This window comes from Thermobia domestica, chromosome 7, assembly GCF_964235325.1.
Source record: "Thermobia domestica chromosome 7, izTheDome1.hap1.1, whole genome shotgun sequence".
In the NCBI taxonomy this organism is placed as follows: domain Eukaryota; kingdom Metazoa; phylum Arthropoda; class Insecta; order Zygentoma; family Lepismatidae; genus Thermobia; species Thermobia domestica.
This window is the reverse complement of record NC_137460.1, coordinates 30264971-30286814: the sequence shown is the minus strand read 5'-3', so window position 1 is coordinate 30286814 and position 21844 is coordinate 30264971. Positions and strand designations below refer to the sequence as shown.

Below are 21844 nucleotides of genomic sequence, written 5' to 3'. Positions count from 1 at the left end.
TCAGTGTCAGTTAAAAAATTAGATCGTTTTCTGCCCCATTGATCCACCACAAATATGAAGTGCAGTGACGTATCTGGTCAAGAACAAGAACTAATGTGTGCTTCTTATTGACATGTCTTCCGATGTCTCACAGTTTTCATAGAATGCAGCATCATGGCAGGTAAATGAGATGGTTCCACAAACAGTGGTAAAAGTGCAATTTTTGTTATCGATCCATTTGGCAGTCGCTAAAATGATTCATGATAGGACGCCCAATTCACATGCTCTTCAGATTCAGATGTGACCTGATCTGCTCAAGACTTAAAAAATAAATCTTTTGATATAGCAGGAATCACAAGCTGGTCATATACGAAAGAAGATAATCCATTTAAAGTTAACAAACTTGGTGGATAGTTCGTGTACTTCGTAGGAAGTGAATGAACTTTCGTTGGGTTTGATCTGGCATTCACAGCGTCAACGTTTGGAAGAACTGGAGGAGTCCCATCATCTTCATGAGCTGGATGCTGCATTATCGAAATGTCTGTCCCGTGGAATGAAGAGGTTATTGTCGATGAGGTTGGACTGTGGTTAATGTTGTCGTAATAGGCGGTAGTAAAAACATTGCACTTCAACGAATCACGACACACAATGCTTTTTTTTACACAATCGACAAAATGCTTTTTTATACCCTGTTGGCTACTTCAGTAGATAAACTCTTAAACGGTCATACGAGATCGAAATTCCCAAATCATGCATTTTGAGGAACACATCTATTTTGATCATTTGTTTACTGATATACTTGAAACCGCTTTCCGGATCTGCCCCCCTGCTGACCCACCAACAAGTACATTCAGGAGATATGAACTTACATAGATAATACATTAAAGAACATTTCCAAAAAGGGATTACCAAGCTTTTCCGGGATCGCCCTCAGGTCTCAATAATGAGATGAGCATCAAGCACCGAGAGGTTCGGATGTTTCGTCTCGAAATCCTCACGGACATCCAGATGATAGCTCATACCACGACACACAAAACATCATTCATACATGCAACAAAAACGCATAAAATAATATAACACTATGTTTATTTATTAAAAGCGCTATGTGTAAACAAAAGATGTAGGAGAAGAACAATCGCAACACTGAACACTGACACGTAACTACTATTTCCACAAATATAATATTACACATCACATTTCAGAACATTATATCCATTTGTTTTTGTATCACATATGTGTATGGATGACATATTGTATTTGGGTTCACCAAAAATATTTTTCTTATCCTACTAACTAATGCACATGGGGGTTAACACAGTGGGGTAACACTGAAGTAATCCTAAGACGTAAGTTCCTGACTGCGAGAAGAATCCGTAAGAAGTTAATAGTACCGTCCAAAAGAATAAACGCAAGTAGTCACAATGTATAATTATGACTTTAGTAGGACTTGTTTACTAATTACACGCATTGAATCAGCTGACCCGGGACTTCAGTAAATGGGGCTAGCCGCTGTACAAATCCTTGGTCGGCTATGAGACGTATGCCACTTTACTTAATTCTGCAGCGAATTAAACGAACATGTCTACATCAACACGCGGAGAAAACTCCTCGAGTTGAGGTGTTCGAGGTGTGAACTGTGCCGACCAACTGGTGAATGTTGGTAGTTCATTTTAAAATGTAATCAGGTTAAGCCACCTGTAAGCAGTGGCGGCCGGTGGATTGTGGTTTCGGGTGTTGCAGTACGAACGATCGGAAACAGAAGATATAAAGTGGACTCATTGACTAATCAGCATAAATTTAGATGCAAATGCTATGTGACAGGTGAAATTAAATAAAATTCTGTTTTAAAAAAATAAAAAAAAATAATGCGGACAATTTTATCCGATTAGTCACCTTATTTAATTAGTAAGTTCATTCTCCTCTGTTTGATTAGAGCAAATTTGCCAAGTAAATGCTGGTTAAACTCTGGTATTCTTACCGTCAGGTCTTTTTCAATGGAAAGCATTACTAATGGTGATAACCTTTCTTGGGACAATCATGTTTGAATGTGATTGATATAACAAGCAGGAAGTGATATGAGTATTTACGGACTTTTTTTTTTTTGCCAAGTGTGTATTTTTATTTTTCTTGCTTTCTGCTGATATCAGCATTCTTCACCAGTGCTGCTGTGAGTGTGTTAAGACAGTAAATCACAACTGGACTAGCCATTCGTCCAACTATATTTTACTTCACATCAACAAATTTCCAGTTGCATTTGTGAACAAAACACCTTCTAGAGTATATCATCATTCCTTAATACTTTGATCCCCTTCTGCTCAGAAACACAAAACGAGCTTTGTTGAATGTTATGGTATGCTAAATGAGTAACTAGTTCCAAAATTTCAGATTTTTTTATCCAGACCCATTGGAGATATTGGCTAGTGAAATATGGCAAATTTGCATAATTCCCCAACTTCATGATAGTTTTTCAGGCCTTAGGGAGCAGCTATAGGTATGCGAATTTTCAAGTATAAACTTATGAACCCGGACTACACGCATACACAAATTCAGACCTCCACGCCAGTTTCTTCCTCTTCCCAAACATGTCTTCAATGTCCAAAAATGTTGCTGCTGTATTCCCTGGTTTCACCCCTTTCAAGTCGCTTTAAGCAAAACTGTTAAGAGGACAAACTTTAAGCTCTGCACAAGTTGGACATCCCCAGCAATTTTCAATTTGCTAGGATAAATACATGCTGAGATATTCAAAACAACGTAAACGCCTAAAATAGAGAAAACGCAAAATGGCGGCAGAATCTGCGTCGCTACGAGATGTTTTAAAAAATAATTAATTGCGGTTTTGAAGTACCCTGATATATTTAAAACATTCATGAAAAAAATAGATTTTTTTTTTAGATAATCGAGAGCCACATACTTGATTACTTAGAACAGATTGACTCAATATACTTCCACACGAGGTGAAACAACGGTTATCTATGCCATACGTTCTGGAAAGCAGATGTAGGATCAGCATTAACAGAAATCAAAAGTCAAAGAACATCAAAACAAACGCATTGCCAGTTTTACACCCAGAAACTTTTGCTGGGAGGAGTCCAAATTATTTGTGGGGATCGAATACGTCTATGTAATATTGAACCTGTCTTATTCTGCACCCGAAAAGACGATAAGTAATTCTTAATTACTGTCTTATATATTTTAAGAAAAAATGATAGAACGGTTATTTTTATAAGAAAAGAAAGAGTACGTGATAAAGTGTAAAATAAAATATTTACCCTACATAAATCATTTCTCTGTTAAACAAGTATAGTTTGTTAGGAGAGTCTACAAATGTTAGTCAAGTTTCGAAATTTTTGGGAGGTCCGGACCCTGTGGACCCCTCATGGCTACGCCCCTGAGCATTGTTAACTAGTCCCAAATTCAATATGGCGTTCCCCATCATACAGTTTTATGTGGAAATTATCAAGAGTATAAAATATACTTATTTTATAAAAGACATATGTATATACTAAAATATCCACAGAGGGGTGGGTGGATTCTACATATTGACTTACTAATATTTGGTTCACAAATTACTGTAGAAGAAGCCTTCATTATCTAGACAAGCTAAGAATTAACTTGTAAATGCGGGTCTACTTTCATTTGTTTTCTGCTCTACTATATATTTTCTTTTTTCTTTTATTACATTTATATATGCTTTATAAAAAGATTCATTTCACATGGCTTTCGAGAAAAAATAATAATTATGGATCATCTCAATATTGTTTTTGGTATAGCAGTAATAGCATGCTGAACATTAAGTGCGACCTTTTGCCCCGCTTTACTCTACTAGAGAAGAAATATCTTTTCCAGTTCCCTTCCAGGCGGCAACGTACCAGAACTGACGAAACGTTGCCACGTTGGACCGCAATGGATATACGTTGTACTAAGAAGTACGCTGAACGAACATCTCCAGAAACGATAGATATGCGTCTGCCTACCTCTCTGATAAAATCAAGGCTTCTAGAACCCCATGCCCTTCTGGTGTCGATGGATATTGGAGCAAAAATAAATTTGTCGAGGAGATTGTTGTATTTCCTTTCCTTTTCTGCCTCTCTACGTCTAGCAACTTCTCCAGCATTCATAACAGTCAATGGAAGTCTTGAATGGGCAAATGTGTCCGAACATGTAAAATCTCAAACTAGTGATTTGCCTCTCATCCAAGGTATTAATGTCATGCCGTCAGGTCGTTTACCATCAGAACGACAACAGCCTGACGATTCACGAATGGAAGGAATTCCTGCCGTTGTGAGGGCTCGCAAAATGATGTCATTAACAGATGAATGTCTGGTGTTCCTGCCTATGTTCTTCATGCATGAGAGGCCACGCAGGCCGCGTTGGGTAACTTGATTCCCGCAAGCTGGACAGCGATGTGGCTCACAAACATCTGAACCTCTACTCTGTCTTAAGGCTACTGCGATTCGGAAGTTTTCATTAGACATGTTAAGACCTAATTGGGGGGAAGGTAACGCATTTAACCATGCCACAGCATGGGGGGATGACGCAGCAAGAAGCCTAGCTTTATCCTCAGGAACAGTAACGGATTGTAAAAGAAGTTCATGAAAATGTGCTGCTATTGGTGTGTACCAAGATGCCTGAAAACCTCTTTTGCTGATTTCTGGAAGGTCCGTATCTGATATATTTATCCATTTACTTGAGCCTTCTTGAATTACTTCATCTGGGTCCAGGTGGTAACCTTGTGGAAGGAGAGCCTCGATTAAACGAAGCCATCCGTGGTAGGACGCTATTTTCTTTATTTTCTTTCTTATTTTGTAATTCTGCAATCACTTTTCTTAATTGTCATTATATTGATTTGCTTCAGTATAGTCCCGTAATTTAAAAATATGAATGCATAAATTTTAAAATATGAATGCATAAAAGCAAACTCCATTTTTTAATTGGTAGTGAAATAAAATTCAGAAATCTTATTTAGCGCGAACCTTCTCGTTCACTGGAAACCGTGCTGTGTTGCAGAAGCACTGCAACGACCAGAACCTTTAACTTCTGAGATAGAAAAAAAAACTTAACATTCGCTCCAATTGCCCCGCAGAAGGAATCCGGCCGTTGTATGCTCGCTGCAACGCACTATAAGTTAGAGACTCTGTGATGGATTGGTTTTCGCTTTTTAAAATGGATTAACGGATCGGACAGTTACAGAAGTAAAAAAACATGTTATTTAAAGTATATATGGGAGTATTAAAAAAAGTATTTTTTCCTGTTCTTTACTACTATTGCTAATAATATTTTCTCCTTGAAATACTTCGTTCATTGCGCAACACTGCAACACTAAAATTAGCCGCCACTGCCCCTATGGATATGCAGCTTAAATGTTGAAAGATTCTGTTTCAATTCACAGTTGACTGGCCATAATGTAACAGGAAACTACAATACTAACAGTGAGAGCTTCTAGAAAACAAAGAAAAAAGTGGCTGAGCAATATTGCTAGGCGACGGTCTGGCTAGGTCGCAGCTCTCCAAGCTAATATGTCCATAACGATCCGAAGAAAACACTTAATTCAGTTCCAAAACACAATAGAATATAGTCCTTGCATATTAATGGGTAAAGAATAAACACTGAATTATGCAAGTAGTAGAAATATGACTTCCAACAAAAATTTTACAAAAGTACTAACGGCTTTTTACGACTTTCGAAAACATTTGGCGACAAAACTGGCAATATTTTAAAGTACTTTCCTTTTTTGAAATTTCGATATGATTTACAGAACGATTATCAAGAATTTTTGAATAAAACGATCGCAAATCATTCTGTGAGTGCCATTGAGCCTGGCATCTCTGGCATGTAAAATTGGGGAGGGGCGCGACGTCAAAGGAAATGATTTAAATGGTACTACCTAGCTTAACCTGTTTATTATCTTCGATTCCATTTGTTACCTTTCTGCTTACCTTCACGAACCCCCAGAAGTATATAAAGAGCTCTGTTATAATAGTTTCATAGCCTGAATATTATATTACACATAGATATAATTATTATTATTGTTTATATGCTATTCTGTCGTTAGTAAATGAATTTGAATAAAATATTGAATATTTTGTACTTCAAAATATTGGGGAGACGCGTCCCTCTCGTACCCTCTGCCAGGGACGCTCGTGCCATTAAACTCAATATGCACTTAAACTGTATGATTCATGACGTTGCCACCTGAATACATTATGAGTGAGAAGTTGGAGATCTCCTGCGACTCGTCATAACTGACAATACAGCCTTTAGCCTCTAGGGAACAGTAGTGAAGCGTCAGGTCATTTGATAGCTTGGGACACGGTTTTGAGAATAACATTTGTGGACTATTACTTATATTTGGATTCCAAACAGAACAGCAGGGCAATGTTGGTAAACTTTCTAGAAAAGAGCCTGGGGGAATAAACTTTAAGTGAGCCAATATAATTTATGAAAATGGGAATGGCACGCTTGACTAGTTCTTGTAATTTTAAGGAAACTGAAAGTTTAAACATCTCAGATTTGGAACTTGATTTCTATTCTTCATGGGCCTTATGCAGAGTCGTTCTGAATCTTGACTAGTGCTATACAAAAGAGTTTGACTAACATATGTTTCCTGCAGTAGTCAGGCTTTTAGTATGATGCTAATCGTACTTCGAAACGACTCTGCATAAGGCCACATATGTTGAAGATCGGCAGCAAAGGCCATTTTTATTTTTAAATTTAAGTTATGATATTCTAAATTGCACACATAATTAATTCACGCTTCCATATGTAGATGACCTAAAATTCGATAGATGTATTAGTAATAACAAGGAATTGGTCCGTTTTTACATATGTTTAGCGTCATACTTAAGACCTGATTACTACAGGAAACATTTCTTACTCGAACTCTTTACTATGGCCGTAATCACGCTTCAGAACGACTATGCATAACGCCCGGTATCTTTACAAAATGATATAAATGCGGTTTCCGAATGGAAATAATTCAATAATCTGAACCTTAATGTAAATAAATGTTTTCTACTGTCATACTCGCATAAAAACACATCTCTAAAACAGTGTATAACTATTGCTTTGGATATTAAAATGATCAAAGAGTTTAAGGACCTTGGAATCACTTTTGACACGAAATTAACATTTTCCAAACATGTTAAAAAACTGTTAGCAAAGCTTATAGAAACCTGTGGTATACGATAAGAATTGTAATAAATTTCTAGAAATAAAACACAATAAAAAAATGAATAATTCAATTGTCAAGTCAAAACTGGTTTCAGCTGCCGAAATCTGGAAACCTGCCAATATATATATATATATATATATATATATATATATGTACAAGCAAAATCGTAAGGTATCTATGTTTCAAGGGTACAGGCATATATCTTAAATTTGAAACACGAATCTTTAACTAAACAACTGAATATTGCTTTTCTCAGAATGAAAGTTTGGTTACTGTATCTTCTATACAAAATTTAACAACAAAACCCAATTGTCGCAATTACTTAAATTTAAAGTTCCTAACATCGGAACACGTTCATAAGCTTATTTCACTACAGGACATTGAAAAAAGTATAATGAAAAGCTAACCTATTTGAAGTTTATGTGACCCACACAATAATCTTTAATATAATTGACATATTCAGAACGTCCTTCACTGAAATCAAGAAAGCAGTAAATTCTTTAAGTGGCTTAACGTGAAATACGAGCCCCATGATCTCCCGCTGAGAATCAAACCTGGGGTCCAATGCCAAAGGCGCGCACGCTAACCGCTTAGAGACAAGGAGTTCTGATCATCTTTATGTACGATATAAGCTAGAGACCTACACGGGCTGGGCTTGGACGGGCCGACTCTGTTATTTCTTTAATCTAGGCTGAGCTTGGACGGTCCGACACGGTTTTCTCTTTAGGTCGGGCCGGACTGGGGCTGATTAATTGCAATTCTTTAATAATTATTGACTTTCGTTAAACGATGATTAGAATAAAGGCAAACGTTGAAGAAGTGTGCCCGTGAAAAATGTTACAAAATGAAACTTTTAAAATTTTCAGGCCCTGGCAGGACTTGAGCCAAGAATTTTAAAAAGTTATCGGGCCGGGCTCGGGCCGAAAATCACAAAAACTTTTCGGGCCCGAGGTGGCCGGGCCTAGGTACATTCGGGCTGGATTGTGAAGGGGCCGAAAAATTTGGCCCGTGCAGGTCTCTAGTATAAACATGTATTAGCTACTTTCATAGCAGAATTTAGCGATATTTTATAGGTCATAGTTGCCAACAGTGACAGAATAATCTGGAAGTAAATTTACTATCAGCGTTGCCAGATCTAGCATAATGATGCTAGATCTAGCATAATTTGCGTGTCTTTAGCAACTAGCATCTTGCTCTTAGCATCCTGCCCAAATCTAGCGTAATTTCAGCAAGTTCAACAAAAAGCCGCAAAACCTGGAGATGAGAAAGAAGTTGGTCATGGGAACAAAAAAAACGGCAGAAATGTATCCTCTCCCATTGATTCATACAGTCAGTAAACCATACAGGCAATCTCATTTTCCGAAGTAAGTTAGAAACGGCTTGGTCTTTTTTCTTTCCTTTTTTTTCTGTTGGTGGCTCCACCCAGGGTTTTGTAATCCTCTAACTGCGTGGCATGGGTCATCACCTCCCTACTTTTTGACAACTTCACCATCTTTATTCCTGAAATGAAAGGTCCGAGACCAACCAAAACTTTACGCCCCAGCAGACAACTCCCAACTCCTTTTATGCTGCGAGGTAACTTTCAAAATGTGTAAACAAACACTTTGAATTCATTTATATGATATATACACCATTGAGTCTGGCAACGACTGCACTAGTTTAGTTGAGTTAAATCTTTGGTGCGTGAAGTATTCAGTTCTATCCACGCATTCTTGCGTTCTGCGTATTTTGAGATAAATTATCGTATCTCAACTTCGTTTTTTTTTTCTTTTAAAACTCCTGAATTAGTAATTATAAGGATCTAGCATAATTTGACCGAATCTATAGAGCGTCCCACTCTTAGATTGCAGTACAGAGTAAATGGAGCGCGCTGTTGCCACATTTCTTCCGCCGTATGTTTTCTTTCGAAGAAAGAACAAGAAAGAAAGAGTGATGAGTCTGTAAATAAATCCTTCTTAAATTCATATATTTTCAACTCTTTTGTCATTCCAATCGCGCAAATTCATTTAGAACGGCGAATTGGAGGGTACGAAATAACAGTCTAATTATTGTGTTAGAAGTTTTTTTCTTTTTTTTTTAATGATGGTTTATAAATCGTTGCAATAAAATTTTGATGGAAGCAATACGAAATCGAGAGAACATATGAAACGAATAGAAAACATATGATTGAAATAAATGGCAGGCTAAACAGCTCTAAACAGAAATTTCCTGCACCAATTGTGCGGAAAACTAAGGAATAGCAATGGGTAAGATACTGCTACTAAAGTTGGATAAGAGTGAAAACTGGAGTAGGGTGATAGTGATAAGTGACGAGAAAATGTGATGTACGAAAACGTCATTTGTCTGTGTACGCAAAATATCCGCTAATCTAATTCCGTTTGTCAAACAAGTTACATAATAAAGTATATTGTGAAGGCGGCTTCTCCCCACTTCCGATGTTTAAGACTGTATCATGAAGGACGTGCTAGAGGGTATGGTGGCAGGAAAAAGAGGGAGGAGACGAAAAGAGACTACAATTACTGGACGATATCAAAATAGAAAAATCATGCGTGAAGACGAAGTTAACCGAAGACCGTGGATCATGGAAGCTTCTGAATTGCAGCAAGTGGTCTGCCAATAAAATATGATGATGATGATGATGATGACATATGCAATGGTGAATAGGAACTGAACCTCCTAGTTTCTATACTCACTTCTGACACCTCAGACACACAATAGCAGTCTGGAAACAGAAGAAGAATGAAAAGAAACCCCATTACATCCGTTCTAAACAAACGCGCAAGTTGTGACTTTAATTCACGTATAGTGACAGCCAACAAGATACAAATCATTGGGCGAGGAAACAAAACCAAACAGAATTATCAAACCCTGCTTCCTAAAGAAGAATTGAGGGGGGGGAGAATAAAGAGGCCTTTCATTCTGCTTTGTGAGCTCATAAAGTTATTTGTTATGGACGCTTTTGTCATTTTCATCTGTGTATTCAAAGTAAATAAGAGAAGTGGAATTGCAAACGAAACCAACTTTTATTGTCAAAATTATCAGCATCTGAAACAGTATTAAGAACTACATGCAAACCATAATGAATCAATTACAAAACTAATAGCTTTTTATCACCAGGAATGAGGAGATTTATTATTAATAGATATTTGTCATATATTATATCTATCTATCTATCTATCTATATATCTATCTATCTATCTATCTATCTATCTATCTATCTATCTATCTATCTATCTATCTATCTATCTATCTATCTATCTATCTATAGATAGATAGATAGATATATGTGTGTGTGTGTGTGTGTGTACGTGCTTGCGTGCGTGCAACTCAAGGAAAACAAGCGAAGTAAGTAGTGGAACATGAGATTGAGTGGAGTTGACGCAATGTTTATCGTAGGTGAGGTCCAGGATTCGATTTTGCGAATATGCTTCCGTTAAGCAGTAGATTCGTGCTCGCATAGCATCAACAGTAAACACTCATCGGTATAGCAAAATTCTCTACATCAGTAACTTTAAAACAAACATTATAAGGAAAATAGCATTGGCAAGATTTGTCACTGCCTTTCTTCTGGTCAGATGCGCGCGCTTTGGAAAGTTGACTCTTAACACTAAAAGTCATAAAACCTAAATAAAGAAAGATATCGACCTGCAATTTGTTTTAAAAATAACTTCAATCCTTTCTCAATATTTTTCTCGCTTTGCACCCCCATCTAATCTGAAAAATAAAAAAGTTTCTCACTAGTCAACTTTTTAGATATTGCATTGCAATAGTATACGCACTTTCTCTTACATTTTATTTTTTATTTTAAAATTCAAATGTTTTTTTGAATGCATACTTTTCCAACATTGGCACCAAATATGGTGTTAATAGCTGCATAAGTTTCAACGTTGTATCTCTTAGAGTTCCGAACTTATGACGTGATATATTTAACGAGACGTTAGAATTTGCCATTAGTAAGATTTCACTCTTTCAATGTATTTCAATACTTGAAAATTCTTCTCGATGTGAGAAAAACAGATTATTTGATAGAGAATACAATGTTCTACAATAATTTATTCATACCTAGTAAAAGAAGCTATTTCTAAAATTCAGGCTAAGTTTGGCAACAATGGGCATAAGGAAAAGCATTGCCATTTACTCCTGTACTGCAATCTAAGGGTGGGACGCTCTATAGCACAATTTGGATCAGGTTTTGGAATAATTCCGAGCTATGAGTCTGGCAATGCTGTTTATATCCACGACACAGGGTATAGAAAGGACAGGGGTAGGTAAGTTCGAAGGTACTAACTACTTGAAAGAATCGTGGATATAATTGAAATTCTTCACCAATTATTTCTTTATCGCTTTAAAAGGCGTGAAGACTTATGATTATTCTAAAAAAGAAGAATTAAACTTGAAGTTTTTTTTACTTCAGATAACTTTACCTAGCATTTTCCTAATGTTAATTACTTGGCGAATTCATAAATAATTGTGTGCAGATTGATAATGTGCAGCAAAGGAATGTACCTAAAAAAGGATCACACACACACACACATCACAAAGACAAACATACCAACAGTGTTGCCAACGGCAGCGGTTTCCCGCTAAATCTGGTGGTTTTACGATCGTGTCTAGCGGTGAAAATTGGCTGGCAGCGGGGCAGTGGGAAATCTAGCTTTTTTTAAAAAAATATTTGCAACGTATTTCAAAACACGTTACTTTTTGATAAAATGTGTTACTGTTGTATTTTTTTCTTATCTAGGTATTGGACGAGTGTATTACAGATGCTTGCGAATTACCTGTGTACTATACAAGTGGTATGTGGCAATGTTGCTCTCGGGACGTGGTATGTTGGCAACGTTCTCTTTTTTCGAAATCAACGGGACAATCCCGTTTAATCGAGACGTATGCTCGTTCTTTCATTCCTTCACTAGATATGATCGTTCCGAATTAAGCATCCGAGACGGCCTAATTTTGTTCGAATGAGGACTCTGTTCCCGCTATCACCTCCCATCAATTAATAGTTGTTAGTTGACAGTTCTGTAGTCGGTCGTTTCTTTTTCCGGTTTATGCTGACTTGTGCTATTTTTAGTGTTTATTGACTGCAATTCATTGTGTGGTGTAGCAATGGGACGAACAAGAGCAAGTTATTCTCAAAAATTTAGAAAAGATTGACTAAATGATCCAAATTTGAAAGATTGGGTATTGGAAGTTGGGAAGATCGTACGGTAGCTCGGTGCAAATACTGCAAGTGCAATTTGAAAGCAAATTTTGTGATCTTATAGCACATAGCAAAACTAAAAAACACGTAAGTGCAGCTGAACCTTTTAGTTCAAATAGACAAAAGAAAGTAGAATTCCCGGTGACAAACGTTTCTTTTGACACTGTTCGAGTCGAGGCAGGTTTGGCTTTATTTACCGCGTGTCATTGTTCTATTAGAAGCAGTGACCATCTTAGTGAATTGTGCAAACGCTATTTCCAAGTGAAAGAGGTACACTTACATCGTAGTAAGTGTAGTGCTATGATCAAGAATATTTTATCTCCATACTTTAAGGAGAGCCTTCGGAAAGACATTGGTGACAGTGACTATAGCATTCTTCTTGATGAATCAACAGATATTGGTGTAGTCAAACAGCTAGGTTTATGTATCATTTACTATTTTGATGCACGTTCGACTGTCGTGTCTAATTACTTGTACGAGTTACAATCGGCTGATGCTAATTCAATTATGAAGGTACTAAAAGTAGCTTTGAAAGATTTCGGGCTTGATTTGACGAAACTACTCGGTTTAGGGACTGATAGCGCTAATGTCATGGTGGGAGTTAATAATCGTGTATCAAATTTTAGAAAATAAATCAATCATCTCGTGTTAGTTCGTTGTGTTTGTCATTCTGTGCAAATGGGAAGAGAGATGGTTGACGCTATTCTTACTACTCGTGCAGGGTTGAGACGACTCGGGAAATGCTGCCATGATTTCGATTTACCATTTCCATATTACAAAACATTCATACTATGACAAGAGCAACGTACTCCAATGTACAAGTTGAAGACAACGAATCGGAGGATGAATTAGCTCCATTAATGAATTAATGGTAAGTACTTCTGTGTTTTAATTTTTTTAGTGCATAGATTGGAATTAATTAAAATATGCAGTTTTTTTAGATGTAGCGGGATTTTTAGCTATATTTGTAGATCGCGATATTTTTTGGTGGAATTCTGGCGGTTTTGGTTTTCAATTTAGCGGGATTTTGTGCAAACTCGTTGGCAACACTGCATACCAACGTGTTGGTGTTCCTAACTGTCAAAGTTTGGGGAGTGTCATACAAGAATTTTAGTGTTGTCCCAAAGGAATTGACTGTTTATTTAGTAATAAATGGGTTTTGATTTACATTTGCACACATTTCGGAAAATTAACAGCTAAAATTTATTACCCTACATAAAAATATGTATTTATAAGAAACAGATTTCTGCAGGCGACTCAATTAAATACAAAGTTATATAGCGGTATTGTAGGTTAACACGTGTATTGTTTGAAGCACAAAATAATTAAAGGTTTTACGGCGCATAAAATAAGTGAGTGTATATGAGACATGATTCTATTACCTGCTGCCTACAAGTGGCGGTGTGTTTTTGCACGGAATACAGAAACTATTTTATGTTTACAAGTGAAGCGTTACACATATCAAACCAATACAACTGATATTGAAATTCATGTCGTTGCGAGAAACCGTTTCACTTAACTGTCCTGGCTTACGCGTACACCCACCGTTGCCGGCGCGCATTTGCACGGGCTCGCTCTGTGCTGCCCTGAATCTCATTCGTTCTTTTAGAGGCTACCTAACACAGGTTGTTTTGTTTCTTGCAAGTAGCTTTTGTGTCCTATACCTAGTGATGGGTAAATTCACGGGAAGATTCCCAAAATGGGAATTTATGTACAATCATAAAGAAAATTGCATTCTATTACTATATTATGATTTGAAAGTGGAATTAATTTTTATATCTCAGCATATTATTACTGTTGTCCCCAGAGGATTCTTTAAAATGTATATTCTGAACGGTACTATGTTACTTTATTAACATTATTATATTTAGACAGTACGCATATCAATTAAATATGTGTGAAAAATTATATAGTAAGTTCTAATACTTTTAAACCGCTAAACAGTTTAAATTTATATGTAAGTGGATTTGCTAAACTTGACTCTACTACTGATATTATAAACACATTAAATTTATAAATGTTATAAACCAATTAAATTGGGTAAATGCCTGAAGATACATGTCTCACCAATTTATCAACATTTGCGCATACATATTTATGTTCACAAAATTTGCAAGATACTTGCTTATCTTTATATTTTAGCACGTAACACTGCCATACACGACCTTTCATTCTACCTATCTCTCGAAATTCACATACGTTAATTGACATATCAGAGAAGTTCAAGTACCTCTTCAGAAATTAGTGTCAGAGATAGTGACTGGTAAATTCCCGGGAAGATTCCCAAAAATGGGAATTCTCCGGGAATTTTGTACAATCACAAAGAAAACTGCATTCTATTATTATATTATGATTTCAAAGGTAAATTCCTTTTTATATCACAGTATGTCATTACTGTTGTTTCCAGAGGAGTTTTTAAAATGTATATTCTGAACGATGTTATTTTATTAATATTCTATGTGTTTAGGGAGTACGCATCATTGAATATTTATTTACAATGGGGTTCTATGAAAGTTAATATATATTTCAAAAATAAATTTACATGTAAATGGCTTTTCTAAACTTGACTCTACTACTGATGTTACTAACATATTAAATTTTTAAATGTTATAAACAAATTTGTCAACATTTGCGCATAAATATGTATGTTAACAATATTTGCAAGATACTTTCTTATCTTTATAATTTTGCATGTTACATTGCCACACACAACCTTTCCTTTTGCCCATTTCTCGAAATATCGTGCGGTAATTCACACGTAAAAAAAGTCCGAGTACCTCTTCAGAAATTCGGGTCAGAGAGAGGAGACAGACCGACGTCTATTACTAACGTTGGTTCAGCATTTATTAATAGTACCTCATCTCTATTTCTACTTAAGTTTACTTAATTCTAAATTACTTTACAAAATGATTCCTTTTCATCATTTGTGAATTAGCACTTTGCTATTTGTTGCTGTTGTTTAGCATTGAGGGCCTGCTGTTGCACCTACTTTTTTGCGATATTCTATTCCGATGCGGTTGTTTTATGGTTTCGTACATTAAATTACGTTACCAACATTAAATTCGGACAGCATTGCAGAGCGAGCGTTAGCGAGTGAAGGCGGGTTAGAGCCCCGCATGGCACGTTTTATATCTTCGTTACCAACAATTCACTTTCTTTTCACTTTCTTTGAGCTTAGTCTGAATCAGTGGCGGATCTTGAGAGGCATTATCTGTAAATTTGACAACTATTGTTTCCAGGGTAAGGTAGGTTATCTTAAAATATGTTCTTATTCTTTTTATATAGGTGCCTTCCATTTCAATTCAGGCAGAGCATGTACCATCACCATCTCAGATATTGTTGAAACTTTTTTTATAGCAACTAGACATGTTTTTAAGAGACCCATATTTTTTTGTTTTTTCGAAAAAAATTTTCCCGCCAAGTAATGGGCCATCAAAGACGGGGAGTACAATTTATGAATTGTAGAAGACATGGAAAATGGTCAATTTCGGAGCCTCACCATTCGGCTATGGAGACAGATAGAGTTATAATTCTTGTTGTGGTGTGTACATAGGGATATAAATAAACTATATTTTATTATAGTTTGGTTTGCGCATGCGTATCTTTTTGTACATAAATTAACAAATGAACGTCAATTTATCTGAAAAGTCGAAGTTTGCGAATTTTTTTCGAGCACTTCCGGTTCGAATTTTAAAATTCTGTTTTCACGGTTGGTAAGACCTAGTTACCCGCTTTCCGAAAAAAATTTTGTATCGCTTCTGTAGTCAACCGTTTTGTCGCAAAAAATTCGAGAAATTGAAAAATTTTCAAAAATCGCCATTTTTGGGCGCCATTTTCTCGAAAACACCATTTTTTAAAATTCTGAAATTTTGTCAGATGTTTCAGTTTTACCTGAATAATAAACACACCAAAGATCATTCTCGACCAATGCTTCATGGATTAACTGCAGCCTTTTAAAGTTAGCGAAGTTTCGCTAATTTTGATGTCACAGTTAGCAACACTGGGAACAATAAAAGTGCAATGATTTGATGATGTTTGTGGTTCATATTCATTAAATGAAGAATAAAAGGTTTTCTTGGCTGGTTTTTTATTATTTTGAACAAAGAGGCTCTCTGAAATAGTAAAATGAGCCTCCCCCTACTCCTCCGTTTTCTTAAACTGAAGTAATCTGAGGTGGAAATCACGATTACGAAACACACAAATTTTAAGTTTACTTGAAATGGCCATCCAATGAATTCTGATGATCTATAAAAGGCCTAAACTATTACCTCAGTATGATTTGGAATGCTCCAGACAAAGTCTCAATTAAGTGCGATGTCATTACAGTGATCGAAAAATGACAAAAAGTTAAAAAAAAAATCGAAACGTTTTCTTACGCGTTCCAAAGAAATTTACTGAATTTTTAAACAGAACAATCCCAACATAAGAATGGGTCACTCGGAATTTTAGAGTATTCGACTAAAGTGGGTCAGTCCGCAACCTGCGAGGGAAGTGTTATTTGTGTGTGTGTATTGTGCAAATTTTAAGTTAGCTGCTACTGCGTTGCTGCAAATCAAAGGTGCAACCTGTATTGAAGCTGTCATGAGTGACCTATTTCCTTTAGTAGTATGATCCGTAGAAAATGACAGCTGTCTTCTACAAGAATGTGGTGAATGTCCTGGAGTGGAAGAAATAAGTGTGGTGTCTTTAATTGTTGATCCTGATGAAAATGAAAGTGGTTACGTATGCCATATGGGAGAATAATAATCTCGTTAAAAAAAGAAAAAAAAAACTGTGCCACTTTCTGTTTTCGTATCGTACATTGCCGGTTTAACTGTAAGAATTGTAATTCATGACTACATCAAGAAAATCCAAAGAGAATCAATTGCTACCGAAGACCACCGTATAAAATTTCAAGATACAAATTCTATTTTACTTCATGTGGACTTCGTTGAAAACTGGACTGTTTTTCTGCAAAGTGAAATTCAGAGTTATCACCGAAATATGAAACAATTGACATTTTTGTTGTAATAAACGACGATAAAACACACGATTCGGCTCATGTACTCATAGTCATAGACAAGATTCTAAACATACTCGAAGAAAAGCGAAAATATATTTTATAGAAAAAGGTTTGAATACGTGAAAATAGGTGTCTACAATTTCCCAAACCGTGTCAGTGATTTCTGATGGTGCTGCATCCCACTTTAAAAATCGCTTTCAGATGTTCGAGATGCAGACAGGTCCGATAAAGCAGTGGTTTTGCAGTGAAACCGGCCATGCAAGGGTCTCTGCGACGGTAGTGGGGAAGGGGGGGGGCAAAGAATGTGGCAACGCGCCATAGCCTTAGGCTAAAACAGATACACAGTATTAAAACCGCAGAAGAAAAAAATGAAATGAAATCTTTAAGTTTTACGTTCCACGCTTATGCCGGTTAGGCTAAAGGAGACGGTGATTATGAGAAATGAATGAAATGGTGGAATGCAGAAAGTGGGAGGAAACGGGATAACCCCAAGAAAACCCACGAGCACGGTGTTTGTCCACCACAAAGCCCACACGGCACGAGCTGGGATTGAACCAGGGACCCCAAGCACCGGAAGTGAACGCTCTACCACTGAGCCACCGCGTCCCCACTAAAACCGCAGGAGAATTCGTGAGTATAGTGCGAGTACAAACTCCGGGTATTACTCTCGTTTTGTTGCCTGGAACTGAATTCGACGACTTCCGCAAGAAAAAAAGGGAAAGTATGCGACCGGTAACTGGTATTCAACGAAGTCATCTTTGGCTTTCGGAAAATTGCGAAGTTTTTATGGCAGTAACGGGTCACCATGAACTAACTTCATACTTCCCCCAAAATCGAACTTTTGCAATTCATAGTGTAGATTTAAGAAATCTGCAAAAAGGAACTTTTGTTATATACATATATGTATGATAACCAGTGATGCGTAGCAGAAATATTATGAATAAATCATGAATTACGTGAAGTTGAAGTGCTGTTTATGCTTCCACATGAACCTTCAGCAGGGTACAGGTTTCCAGAAGAGCATAAGAGAAGTGAAAATAAGTGTTTTGTGACTATCGACAATGTGCTACGCAGGGGCGGATCCGGGACGGACTTCTGGGGGGGGGTTGTAATACTGCTACTTAGAGCTACTTTTAAGAGCTCCAAACTCTGGGATGGGTTTTATTTATATATAAATAAGAAAGTTTCTTCTTCTGGGGGGGAGGGCGGCAATCGTCCCCCTAGATCCACTCCTGGATGAGTTATGAGTGAACCAACATCTATTGGAGCATCTGCACGGTTACATGCTATTAGCAAAGAAGACAACAACCAAGCAAATGATTGGTCCATGTATAAAAAAAAAAAAAAAAAGTGTAATTTTGTTTCCGAAGACCATTTTAAGTAAGTGAACTTGAAATTTGTGTGTTTCGTAATCGTAATTTCCACCTCAGATTACTTCAGTTTAAGAAAACGGAGGAGTAGAGGGAGGCTCATTTTACTATTTCAGAGAGCCTTTTTAATCAAAATAATAAAAAAACAGCCAAGAAAACCATTTATTCTTCATTTAATGAATGTGAACCACAAACATAATCAAATCATTGCACTTTCATTGTTCCCAGTGTTGCTAACTGTGACATCAAAATTAGCGAAACTTTGCTAACTTTAAAAGGCTGCAGTTAATCCATGAAGCATTGGTCGAGAATGATCTTTGGTGTGTTTATTATTCAGGTAAAGTTGAAACATCTGACAAAATTTCAGAATTTTAAAAAATGGTGTTTTCGAGAAAATGGCGCCCAAAAATGGCGATTTTTGAAAATTTTTCAATTTCTCGAATTTTTTGCGACAAAACGGTTGACTACAGAAGCGATACAAAATTTTTTTCGGAAAGCGGATAACTAGGTCTTACCAACCGTGAAAACAGAATTTTAAAATTCGAACCGGAAGTGCTCGAAAAAAATTCGCAAACTTCGACTTTTCAGATAAATTGACGTTCATTTGTTAATTTATGTACAAAAAGATACGCATGCGCAAACCAAACTATAATAAAATATAGTTTATTTATATCCCTATGTACACACCACAACAAGAATTATAACTCTATCTGTCTCCATAGCCGAATGGTGAGGCTCCGAAATTGACCATTTTCCATGTCTTCTACAATTCATAAATTGTACTCCCCGTCTTTGATGGCCCATTACTTGGCGGGAAAATTTTTTTCGAAAAAACAAAAAAATATGGGTCTCTTAAAAACATGTCTAGTTGCTATAAAAAAAGTTTCAACAATATCTGAGATGGTGATGGTACAATTTTATATTTTTTTGCCTGAGTTGAAATGGAAGGCACCTATAATTTCTTGGTATGGAATATTTAATAATTTTTTTTTACAAATAAACTTTGTTGGTATAAACGGCACAATAATTCTCTTACAAACAAACGTTCGTATAGGGATTTAATGTGAAACTTATTTCTTTTTTGTTTATTTATTTTTATTTGTTTATTTATTTTTAATTGTTTATATATTTATTTTGTAGCATTTGAGAATAATTGCTAATGCAAATATTTGCAACTCAATCGCCTTTGGTTTGGCACAAATACGTGTTTTAGACTTACACCGTTCTTTTCGCAAAATAGCAGACATAGTTAGACTCACGTAACTCAAGTCATAATTAAAGTAGAAATTCATAAAATCGTTGAGTTGCAAGTAAATAGTCTACATTTATGTATATTATTTTGTTCTAATTATCCTAAAACAGCGCTACAAGAAGTTCTTTTGATTATTCCCGAATATCCTTTTTTTCTTTTTTCAAGGTTCCATAATTACGTTACAAGTAAAAAGATACATTATGTTTTTAAGATACTATGTAAATGTTATTTTCATGGCGCCAACAATGTCTGCAAAAAATCAAACTACTATCTTTTTGCTTAAAATAAAAATAATAAAAAGTTGAATTGAGCTAAATAGAAGATAATGTTTATTCATACGTTTTGGTTGTACTTACGGACAATCCATAGCTTATTTGCATCACAGTTAAGTTGCCTCTCTTCTGGTACAGATATAGTTTATTGTTCTCTGAAACAGGGAAACGCAAGGAGGAAGTTTTTCAAATTCCCCTACTCGAAATGTTCTTTTCCTGATTTTATTCACTTATGAGATGTGTTACTTTTAAAATATATTTGAAATCTAATAGCGTTTCCAAACAGCGGGAACGTTATATTTTAAATTGCTGATGCAGAAATTCCCACTTCCATTAAGCATTTCCAGCTGCCCATTCCTCCCTGGGCAATTATCAGGAAAATATGCCATGTACTGCGAACACTTTTTTTTTCGTAATAATATAATTAGGTAACCAACGCTTACAGTATAAAGCTTTGCGACATAAACTTATATGATCTAATAACTGTTCACGAGTCACAAAGGCATGGCTATCGAGTAATAAACGCATGTCTTAAACCGGAAATTGTAGGGAAGATTTAAGAATATTTCAATATTTGTTCACGTGTATTGTGCCCCGAAAAACATACACCTAAAACTGCCGCTCCAATCATCTATGAGGTGACAATCTTTGAACACGTCGAACATGCATTTTATATTTAGGTCCTTATATTTTAACCATGCAAATTCTGGACTCGTTAGTACAGCCTTTTTTAAAGACTAATCGGTGAGAGTGCGATCACTGACAAACTTGAAACATGGAACGTGAATAAGATTTCTCTTCAGGAAAAATCAGCAAAGCAAATCCACGAAGAAATGAAAGAAGTCGGTAGGATGAAAGCAGATTCACAAAGATAGTATTCAAGTGAAAATGTCATTCCAAACTGGACATATGACCTCTGGCGACGCGTCTAAATCTGGAATATTATGTTCCAATGATGATACAGAATTGATGCAGAAAGTTGAGACCCTAATGAAACAAGAGGTTAGTTACTAAAAGTGTTGTGTACAATAGGTATGAGTATTTAATTACCTCGAATATCGTTCAGAAACAGCTACATTTTTTATTAAGTATTAGCACGGTGGATGCCACGACTGTATTTTTCGACAGACTAGTGACAATTGATAAAATTTTTATCTTTATGACACAGAAACAAAGGAATTGAGCAAATAATAGAAATACCAATTCTGCCTCCTCCCTAAAAAGATATGAGTTGAGAAATATACCGCCAAGATCACGCTTTCCATTTTCTGGGACTGTGGAAATGGTCATCATGACAGATTATCTATCATAGGAACAAACTGTTACTAGTACTTATTCCCATCTAAGTTAGAAGAGAACTGAAGAAGAAATATCGGCGTTTGCTCTCGGAAGAGGTGTTACTGTTGGCATAAATTGCACAAACTCATTCAGTCCATTCATCCTCACACAGTATCTCTGAGATGTGGCATATACCTCCATTCTTTCTTGTTCATCACAGAGGCAATGCTGCCTAAATAAAAGCGAATAAAATTAGAATACGTACATTTTTTTCGGAAAAGTTTCAGTTCTTCCCTCTCTGATTTTTTGTTCTCTGGAGG

The 21844-nt window shown here is 36.2% G+C and overlaps 1 protein-coding gene across 1 annotated transcript in view; it reads left to right on the top strand.

Moving 5' to 3' along the window:
- Positions 1-516: 516 nt before the first annotated feature.
- Positions 517-21844, top strand: part of LOC145689130 (uncharacterized) — a 33269-nt gene continuing 11941 nt past the window's right edge. Inside the window, exons 1-2 of the mRNA XM_081763264.1 lie at positions 517-555; positions 11243-11418. Coding sequence (XP_081619390.1) covers positions 517-555; positions 11243-11418 — 215 coding nt within the window. The remainder of the gene's footprint in view (positions 556-11242; positions 11419-21844) is intronic.